This window comes from Mchenga conophoros, linkage group LG2, assembly GCF_057382185.1.
Source record: "Mchenga conophoros isolate Kocher_MC1m ecotype Shallow Benthic linkage group LG2, M_conophoros_male_GT1.1, whole genome shotgun sequence".
NCBI lineage: Eukaryota > Metazoa > Chordata > Actinopteri > Cichliformes > Cichlidae > Mchenga > Mchenga conophoros.
In genome coordinates, this window is record NC_140527.1 from 20,542,675 (window position 1) to 20,553,674 (window position 11,000).

The 11,000-nt window shown below is 40.6% G+C and overlaps 1 protein-coding gene across 2 annotated transcripts; it reads right to left on the bottom strand.

Moving 5' to 3' along the window:
* Positions 1–1,014: 1,014 nt before the first annotated feature.
* LOC146581864 (caspase-3-like) lies at positions 1,015–9,574 on the bottom strand. Of its 2 annotated transcripts, none has more exons than XM_085287607.1 (7): positions 9,473–9,544; positions 8,751–8,816; positions 7,711–7,856; positions 7,236–7,364; positions 4,433–4,608; positions 3,373–3,493; positions 1,015–1,579 (listed from the first exon to the last, which is right to left on the bottom strand). In XM_085287607.1, the coding sequence occupies exons 2-7, from the start codon at positions 8,810–8,812 to the stop codon at positions 1,350–1,352; spliced, it is 864 nt and encodes a 287-aa protein (XP_085143733.1). In that variant the 5' UTR covers positions 8,813–8,816; positions 9,473–9,544; the 3' UTR covers positions 1,015–1,349. The 2 variants fall into 2 exon arrangements, with proteins under 2 accessions (XP_085143733.1, XP_085143723.1); XM_085287597.1 differs by having other exon boundaries at positions 1,018–1,579; positions 9,459–9,574.
* Positions 9,575–11,000: the final 1,426 nt, after the last annotated feature.

Consider the following 11,000-nt stretch of genomic DNA (forward strand, 5'->3'; position numbering starts at 1 on the left):
TTAGAGTAGTGCACGCAGTGATTCCGTTCATTCTTTCAAAAGAAGAATCGAAACTGAGCTGTGCAGTTTCACATGAAAATGTCTGCAAGCTAGCAGCAGATCGACAGATTCCCAACACAGCAGCATGTATGCATGACATGTGTCTGTTTTTAATGGAAACTCTGAAGATAAGGCTTCCACTGGCACACTCACACGTACTGAATTTCCCCATTCGTTTATGATTGTTACATTTGGTGTTATTTGTTCTGCCGGTGAGTCACTCCGCACACTGTTTCTGTTTACATCAAAGAGAAAACAGCTTTGTCAAAATCTGGGAATGGAAAACGTGATGTCTGAGAAGCTCCAACCTCCACACTCGATCCTCAACAAATGGAAAGTGTGTGCCAGCTCTCCACGGGGTCAGGGTTATCTCTGTGACACACACAGCTGAGCCCGGGGAGGGGTCTGACAAACCTATCCAAGGAGTTTGTATTTCACAGCAGTGGGCCCCGGACAGAAGCTGCCTTCTACGCAGAATACAGACGGTTAAAAAGAAAAACGGAAGAATTAGAAAAAGAAGAAGAAGAAGCTGACAACTGTCTAAACAGAAAGTCTTATTTCTTTTCTCGTTTTCAAATTAGCACTTCCACATGGTCGGTGCATCAAGGGTTAAACTGGGCCACAGTTTCAGTTCCTGAAACCTGCTGAGTCATTAAAGGCCTCTGAGAACCACCTTAGTTGTTCCTCTGGCCTCCTCTAGTGGCTGCATGTTCACACCGTTGGTTCAAAATACAAAACATCTGGCCTGTCATATGGTCAGCTCTATGAGTGTGTGGACTGCTGCTTCTGCACGCCACCAGAGTGGACTTTAAGTCAAACAAAGAAGATGTGACTGAAGTGCGGACCTTCAGCTTCAATTCAAGGATTTTAACACATGTATTGAATTCAATGTTTTACACATAACCTCCCATTTTCAAAGGCTCAGAAAGAACTGATGATTCAAAGTGTTGAACCTGAGTTTGGTAGATGTTCACTGGAACTCTCAATATGAGGTCCAAAAACATGCCATTGTTAGGCCGACAAAACATAAACCTACGACAGACAGCGAAAACGTGCGGAGCGCGCAGAAAATACAGATGGAAACTGTCGCAACACTGTTAAGGGTTTTTTTTTTCACTTTAATACAAACATACATCCAACACTAAAACACTAAAATCAATGAAAGTATCACTAATCTAAGTGCCAATTGTGCAAATGGGTTTAGTCACATTTAAATCATTATCATCCTGCTTTGCATCAGCTGCAGCACAGCACCAGACTTTGCATTTGGTCAAGGAGAACAAAGATGATTGAGGTTCAACCATGTAAATCTAGACGGGGAAGTAAAAGTCTTTGGTCAACATAGAGACGATACAGGGGATCTGCTTATTGCAACCAAAGCCAGGCAGGTTGCTGGAGGACTCGAAGTAGCGTGAAACACCGTAGTTGACTCGCGTCATGATCTGCATCAGATCCAGCTTCCCACTGTAGCGCTCCAACATCTCACACAACATCAGTATGAACCAGGAGCCGTAGGTTGTGTTTCTCCATGAGTAGTATCCTGCAGGACAACTGACAGTGTTAGCGCTCTTAGAAAACACAACGAGGAGGCGATCGTTCACTATAATACACAATCCTGACACTAATAGTAGCTGGACTGGTGACTGATACAAAACACTGATCTATGGGAGGGCATCTGTTTAGTTCAGCTGTGTGTTTATTATTACTACCATGGTACTCAATTTAATTTAATATCATTTTATGCAGTAAGATATCGATAGAACTGATACCGGGGCTGGTATTGGATCAATACTAGCCCAATACGCTCAATGCTTTAGTTTGTCTGTCCCCTGTAAGTTGCTCCCATTCATCAGAAAGGAGACATGTGGAAGCAATGCTCCTCTCATGCAGGCACACTTTGCTCCGCCCCTCCTCCCTGCTCTACTGCATTCCGATCTCCTGCGGTCATGTGACTCAGCAGCATCAAGCAGAGCCATGTAGGTTGCAGTGAGTGAGAAAGCAACACATTGTTTAGAGGTAAGTTACGGTTGTTAGTCATTGTGGCAGAGGTGTGGCCTCTGGCCTGCTGCAGGGGAGGGACAACACAGTGAGCTCACAGGAAGGCGTGGTTGAAACACAGGTGTGCTGGCTCAGTTCTTTTTCAGTGACAGCAGAGCAGAAAAACGTGTGTGTGGCAGCAGCCTTGGAGTGACCGTTTCCAGCATGCAGAGCACCAAAGCAACAGAATCTACTGCCATAGACAATAAACAGAATAAACTGACAACGCTGTGTGTGTGTGTGTGGTCCTTGCCACAGTCATCTTAGCTGTTACTTTAGCCGACTGATCACCTAAAGGCTGTATTAAGACATTTAATTATATATCCAGCCCAGTCAAATCAGTTAGCTAAATGATGGTACTGGAGCAGAAAAAAATATACCTCAAAAATGAACCATGAAAGATGTCTGAGTATAATGAAGAGTTGTATTTTATTCATACAACAAATTAAAAACAGATATTCCAGAGTCAAAATCCACGAAAAGCTAAACTAGTTATTGTAAAAAAAAAAAAATCACAGAGGTTTAGTGGTCACTAAAGTGTGTCCAGAAATGTTAAATTGATGATGATTTATGTCATAGATCACGACACTCTGCTGTCCTGCATCAGTTGCCTTTTCAAGTTAAAAGTGTCTATATTTGGCACGTCTGTCTGTTTCTGAACTCAGAGTTTTCAGAGTTGTGTTTAATTTTTGGGTTTTTATTTCCATTCTTTCTTCAGGTCGTCTGGTTCTTGATATTGTTTCTGTCTGTTTTCATTGGGTTTTTTCATTAGTATCCTGTTCCTCTTTTCTTCTTAGTTAGAGTTTGTTCTTTTATTGTTATTCATCCCATAACGTTCTTGTATCCACATCTCCCTGTTTCAGTGGCTTGTTTTCATTTCCTCTCTTATTTTGGTAGTCATTGTCTCCTGTGTTTTGCATTTAGTTTGACATCTCTTGTGTCATTATCCTAATAGTTTCCCCCTTTTTTTCTCCCACATGTTTGAGGCATATATTTTAATGTCCCATTTCTGTATGTGGGCTACATCCTGAGCTTAAAGCATTGATCTTATCGCAGTAAGCGTGTAAATCCCTGTCTCTCCTGTGTTCTTTAGCAAAGTGTCTATGTTTTACCTGCCATTTCTTATCTTTTAATTTTTTGGAGATCAAGTATTATTTGCACTTTTTTTGGTCTTTTTTATGGACTTTGCCATCAGTTCAAATAAAGCTCACCTTTTCCCACTGCCTTCCATGTGAGTCCACCCTTTAGCCAAAATGTGATGTAGCCTATTAAGATAACAGAAAACACTGTTTGTACCTGGAGCGGTGGAATAGGCGTATAAGAAGTCGGCCTCCACAGGAATCTTCTCAGACGTCTGCTCGTCTCCTACACTGTCGGTCTCAATGACTCCCTCATCCAGGTTTGTACCACGGCATGCCTGAAAAGGAAGGAGAAGCAGATATTATCAAAGCCCTTCTTGAAGCTCCACTTGGCAAACATCTTGAAACATCTGTATAAACATCTGTATAAAGTCACCAGTCAAATTTGATAAAAGCAGCTTGTATGTACTTTTTCAAAAGCTCCATACATCCATTCATTTTCTGTCACTTATCCATCTCTGTGTCGGAGGTACACTAATCCAAGCAGAGATGGCCAGACCTCCCCTACCCAGCTGACTGCTCCAGGTGAGGTGGCTGGGAATAAGCTAGGCGTAACTACCTGAATGTTTCTGGTGGATGGAGGATGTAATGTACAGCTAGACATCCAGTTTTTTGCAAGTATTTTAAATCTTAGCACCAAAAGCATTCAGGTTGTCACAGTCAAGCAGGCGTGTACATCCGTGTGTTTAAAAGTTGTTATAACTTTCCAGAATGGACTAAACCAAAAACAGAATTTCAGGAAAAAACTGTGTCTGTCATCCTCCTGAATACTGAGGAAAACAAGCATCTTTCAGTTGAACTCATTTTGACCAATACAGAGGACAAAATGAGTCGGCTGGGTCTCAGGACTCATGTTGAAGTAGAGCTGGGTGTAATACCAATGCGTACCACAAGATGGCGCAGTGACACAGTGTAACATTATTAAGAGGAACTTGTCATTTAGAAAGAAGACTGGCAAAAGGCTACGCCTCCTGAGGAAATGGGGATAACTGCTCTCTAGTATTTGGTATTAGCTGCACCTGTTTTACGGTGGCATCAACTGTAGAAAGGGAACATAGTCTAAATGTTGTAACATGTAGTAATTAGCTTTTTCTCATTGAAAGTGAGTTTAGACTCCTTATCAAAGTTCCAATGGAAATATTTTACAACTTGATCAAATACAAATGAAAACATGACTGTATTCACAGAAGTGTAGCACACTGGCATAATTAACTAACCTGAATGAAGAAGAGCTTTGGCTTCCCCACCAGACCCGCACAGTAGTCTCCTCTGAAGCACTTTGCCAGGGTATCGAACCTTTCGGGGCCATCGGTGCCGTAAATCACACCCTCATCTCCATGACTAAGCAGCACACACACGAATGATGCATTGTTCTTGTGGTCCTCTTTGGATGCTGGAAACACAGCAGAGTAGATGGGAAACAATATGAGTTATTAGTCCAGTTGTTTTAAAGAGTGCTACTAAAATAGGTTTAGGTTTTTAGGGACTTCATATTTCTGCAGTACATGTACGCTGTTGGAGCTCCTGCCTATTAAAGCTCACACTCCCAAACAGTCCAGTCTGCTTTTATTTGTTAGTTAGCATGGCCCTCTAACAACTGCTAGCAGAAACACAAAGCTTTGGTCAATTAGGAGGGCGCAGGTGGCTTGTTAACTCACTTTGTTAACTCACTTTTACAGCCACGTGAAAAAGAATGAACACCATTCTCAGTTCTAACATTTTGCATATCAAGTTAAAAATGATTTAAGATAAGGTAAGAAACTTGGACAGGGTGATAAGATCCAGGCTGGAAATCTGAAGACAGCAGGTTAAAGTCAGTTATGGCGTTTAACAGGAAGCTGGTTGAGCAGCATAGACGTGGGATTGATTTATTCCTGAGTACGGGCCACATGTCTCTGGAGCAGGGGAGGGTGTAGCTGACTGAGCCGAGGGGCAGCTGAGTGTAATGAACTCAGGTGTGTTGCTTGGGCAGTGGCAACACACAAACAGCCTCTGATTAACTCATAATTGGTTGTGAGATCTTGCGTCATGGTGTTGGGGTTAACACTTTGTAACCTTGTACATACAAAACATCCCTGATTCAAGAGGAGACACACACACAGGTTTGTGTACTCACTGTCCTGCTCCCAGTATATGTGAGGGTCGTGTCAGGAAGGCCATCCAGCATAAAGCTGTGCTCAGCCATCATGTGGATCCATCCTCTGGACTGATCCACTTAGAAATAAAGAGCAGCTCAAAGTACCCCTCTCTGTTCCTGAGGATTTACTTCAGTTTGTGTTCTTGCACAAATTTTCACTTACAGCCAGGGGTCAGCCAGGGGTCAGCCTTGGAGTGGATCTATTTTTACCCTGTAACACGCCCATTTCACTAAATTCCAGGGTTCCACCAGGAGATGGCGCTCTCTTCCAAAAAACTTGGACTTGGACAGTTAGCTATAGATGACCTTCTCAGCATTATTATAGGGTCTTTACCTTATAATATAAAGCACGTTGAGGCCACAGTTTAGATTCAATACTGAATAAATAAAACTGAAATTCACATTCTTTTGAAAGCTTTCATTGTAAATGTATAGTTTGACCACTCAGACTTTTTGAGGCAGGACTGAGCAAACAGAAGCAACCTCATGGTGTCTTCCCAAAAACGGGACATTAGAGGACTACAAAAAAGAAGCAGTCTATCCTGACATGTGAATTCCATACGTTTAAGATTTTCCTGCTTGATATTCAGTTTTCGTTGTTTCTGTTAACACCGACAATTTGAAATAAAATAAACAGGCGTGTTGTCAGATCGTTGCACCAACTTCTTCTTTTTAAAGGAATTACTGTTAAGTTACTCTGTAAGTTACACTCTGTGATCAATTCAACATGATGTCACAAAATTTGCAGATGTATTAAGAACAGTTTTCGTAACATACTCTGGACCGCATACTTTTAAAAACGGATTTTAACAGTAAAATAAAAATCGAAAACTCTTTTGTGATTCATTTTATTAAAGGTCAAAACACACCGATGGCACTAAGAAGGCTTCACAGACAGGCAGAGACGGGCTTTGCTGCTTATCTCTTCGATCATTAAGAGGCGATGATATTCAAACGAAGCGCGGCCGCTGAATTATGAGCGCTAAAATGAGAAAAGCAAAAGTCCCTCATTTGAACTTTGTCATAAAGTTTGAAGGGGAAAAAAGAAAATGATTGTTTTTGTAACAGAGTTCTGTAAATACTTTCTGTCTCTGAATCCTGGAATAGCGTTTACATGTGTTCGAATCACAGCCGGCATCGAGCGGATATTTGTGTTTGGAAGTCGTTGGCCTTCTGTTTGAACGATCAGCTATGTGTGATTGATTTGATGCTCTGCCTCTCTGACCTGTCTGTAAATGCTGGCCTTAAAGTTACTGCAGCGATTTATCAGAGATGTGCAGAGCGCTGGCGGTTAACGCAGCAATTTACTGCATTTTAAAATGATGCAATTCTCAAATTATTATTAAAACTACAGTTAAGTCATCTATGTAATATATTTAAAGTGTTTATTTATTCATTCATCGTCAGACGGTTCCTGCAGTTTCGCATAAATTCTGCGTGGTTTATTCCCTACAGTCAGGTTTAGGGTCACATGATGATGATGAAGCTTTGACTGAACAATCACAAGGAACCATTTAGGAAAGAAATTAAACAGATATAAATCCTGAATAATTTAAACTGCATAGTTTAAAAAAATCGTAATCTTCAGGTGTTGAGAGTGCTGTTTCTATAGTTGCTCATTAACATCAGGTCTTTTTAAAACCTGGTCAAAATTAAGTTTTTCCACATCTATCTATCTAAATTTATTTGACTGCACATACACCTGCTGTTGCATTTGGAGTGTCTCTTTCACAGTGCAAAAAGAGTAAACGAGCATTAAACTGAATCACAAACATGATCCAGCTGCAGACAGTATCAGCTGACAAACTGACTTCAGCATAACGGCACGGGGAGGATCGTTCTCCACACACACGTAAACATGAATGAGCCAAAACTCTTCTTACCATCGAGCATTAGTTTCTTCATCTGCGCCGCAGTCTGGTTATGGTGCACTTTGACCTTGTAGCCCAGCTTACTGAAGGTGTTCTCAACATTGGCAGCATCAACATCTGTGCCATCACGAGTGCTCATCCCTGCAGAGACACACCAGCGAAAAGGCAGCGCGCTGTAAACATCAGCGTCTTCAGTGTATTTTCAAAGAGGACGTGTATCCTGACTTCACCCTGACTGTGACACTTTGGACTGATAACACTGAGCCTGATCTTTGTAGCAATGACACAAACTCCAGTTTCTTTTTGTCTTTTTAATCAAGTGTTTCTTTAAACTGTCACAGCACGATTCCTCTCCGCTGTAACTCCATGAAAGACAGCAGTAGTCAATCACAGTGGTGACTATGGCAACAGGAAGGCCCAGGCAGAGGCCAAATCTATTAGTGTGTGAGTCAGTGTGGCCCGAGCGGCAGGATGGACCCACTGTTACCTATTGTTGGGTGGAAGTTCTTGTTGTTGATAACCAAACAGGTGCCGATGCATGGGTAGTCCATCTTGTAGCGGTAAGAGTCAGAGGCTTCTGGTCTGCTGCTGTTCGTTTCCTTGGTCTTACCCTTTCCTGCATTTGCTTGTTTCCTGAAAGTGTACACACAAACAATGTGATTACCCTTCACTGAAGAACTTAAGAACTTGTTTAGCGGGCATCATACTTAGAAGAACATTTTAACAACTGTGCAGATACATATTGTAGATAAATATCTTTGTTTAGGTCAGGTGTTACTACAATGCCAAAATTGTTTCCAGGAGTCAGGCAATGCTCAGAAAAATTAGAAAAACAACACTTAGTAAGTTAAATGATGAAATGAAAGGTTAATGACAGGAAAATTAGAAAAAGTGCAGCTTGTTTGGAAGAAGAAAGCCTCTTCTCTCTAAAAAGAACACGGTAGCAGGGTTTCACATATCTGGAGAAAACCAAAAAGAGCACCTCATGCTGACTGAGGGGGATGATTTGGGCTTGGTTTGCAGATACAGGACCTGTGCACCAAGCAGACAGGCGTTGAGTCAATCATCAACTCCTCTGCATAGCAAATTATTCTAAAATGAACTGTGAGGCCATCTGCCTAATAGCTAAAGCTAAGGCTCATATGATCCTGATGGCACCGGCAAATCTAGAACAGAAAGGCTGAAAAAGCAAAGAATCAACGTGCTGCAATCACCCGAAGTCCTGTAACGAGACCCGAAGAGAGCTGTGCATAAATAAATGCCTGCAAAGTCTCAATGAACTGAGGCAATGTAGCAAAGAAGAGCGAGCCAAAATTGTGATGAACTGATAAGGACATCACTGTAGAGGAATATTTGCTTATACAGAAAACAATTACTTCAAGCTTGTGTGGCTAAACGTGGTTCTGCAAGCTGCTGAATCATTGGGTGTGCATGTTTTTCACAGACTGTACAGCATCCTGCAGAAACGTTATGTTTCATATGACTGTACGCGGAGTCAGACAGTGAGCAGTAATGCACAATAGTTACCACAATTTGAAGAGGCTGGCATCCACCACGTCCCCCTCCCTCTGCGTGTCACCATCAGCCATGTTCCTGTGCACAGAACAGAGAAAGAAGTCACCACAGAAAGAGGACAAAACACCCTGTGACTCCTAACAGTCTAACAGAGCACGCCAAACTGTGCAAGGTCAAACTAGGAAGTTGCTCACATGAATATTAATTGTTTGGTTCAATGCAGTTTATATTGTTGGGTGCATGGAGGCACAGCCTGACATGAAGCAGATTCTGATGTATCCACACAAAAAAGCAGAAGCTAAACCAAACTTAAGATGTAGCTCATAGCGAAACAAAAACCATATACACCCATTTTATAGTACAAAGGGCAAAATGAATCTCTATTTCATTACAAACAAAATCTAAAGTTCAATGTTAAACTCTCATTTTGTTCCCGGACAATATCAGGATATGAGTTTGATAAATTACCCCAACACTGGGATGAGGTGCGTAAAATGTAACTGCAGACAAAAACTACAAACCTAACATACGACAACTGTGCATTAAATTGTTACTACAGCTAATGTTACACAGTAATAAAGACGAGTGAACAAAGTCCTAAAATTGATATCCCCACGCTGCTTTTTTAAACAGTTTCATTTTAGTTACAGCTCCGTCAGAAAAACATATAAGTGAAACAAAACGGCTCACAGGAGTAAAAACCAATAAAGTGGAACATACCTAAATAAACGTACCCTGTAACGAGACAGTAGAAAACAGTAGAATGCGCTTTTATGACATCTGTGACATAAATAACGTCAAACAGGAAATCTCTCACTTAAGACCTGAGACGGTCCGGACGCCGTCCCAGTGTGGGCGGGAGAAGACAACGTCACTTTTTAAAAATCCAACTTTATTAAGAACAACAAGACATCGTCAATCTTTATATCGGGAAATTTCATTTACATAAATGTAAATTTCAAAACTCAACCCCATCATTTAATTTGTTTTGATTGAAATTGAATATTACTTAAACTCTCTTAAATTAATTTAAAAAAAAAAAGGTTTATCATTGATTGAAATTCATTCAGAAGCTTTTAACAAACGAGCTGTCATAATTACAACTTTCAAGTACAAAGTTGTTATGAAGTCTGTCACATCCCTCTTTTTTCCTTTCCTTTATTTATTTACCCTTCTTATTTCATTGTTACTCTTATTTGCCCTGGATATCTACTGTACAAACTGAACTGGAATGACTGACTGTTCAGTTTATAATTTCAGTTCGAAAAAAAAAAACGAGAACAACAAGACGAAACATCAGGCTGGCAAGAACACAGAAGGAGTAGAGAAGATGCAAGTTAGTATACCATAGAGACAAAGCGCCCGGGGTCTCTACTCGTTCAGACACATTATAGGAGTATATTCAAATGTTTAAAAAGGCGACACGTTGTTATTCTTGTTGCCCATTACTGAGAAAATATATATACAAAAGTAATTGAATGAAATTTTGCTTACTACAGGAGAACTTGGATTTATGAATATAGAATTTGGACAGTATAAGAAGCAGGTTCGTAACATAAACGTGACAACTGAGTTTAGTGTCAATATCCGTGTAACCAAACTATTCCAACATAAGGAGAAACGAGGCTAAAATAACTTCCTTTACTTTGTTGGTCAAAAAGAATTCTTGTGGTCAAAACTATATTTGTGCCAGCAGATATTTTCCACAGAGCCGGACCAGTTTGGTCGAAAAGAGGGTAGAAATGTGCAATGTCGAAGATACAGGTTCCATTGTCCCGTTCTGCTTTTTAGAGGTTGGAAGAAAACAAGACTTGCAAATTTCAGCTCCAGAGACCCGAGGACGCAGAATGGGTTCTGTTTCCTGTTCAGAGGCGCGAAGTAACAACGTTACTAAAGTTCTGTGCTTAAAGGACCGCGCCATCAGTTTTTGAAAATATGATCAGTTTAGGGGAATTTTCTTAATTTTTTAAATTGCAGAGCAAAAGAAAATCAAAGCCAGTGAAAAAATAAAGATTCCATAAGGAGGTTGAAATTCTACATCCAATCAAATGTGAAAGTGTCTTTTATTGTGGCAAATTCAAAATTCAGTAATCATTTATCAAGACTGCTTTTTTTCATAAAATGACTTCAGTTATTTGTGAGGCTTGAACTTCTTTACTTGTCCCTTAAACATATTGATAATTTATCCCATGTAATTTTCCATAATGCTTTAGTTTAGACATTGCTGGTGCAACTTTGCTCTACATACGATCTCGGGTGTGT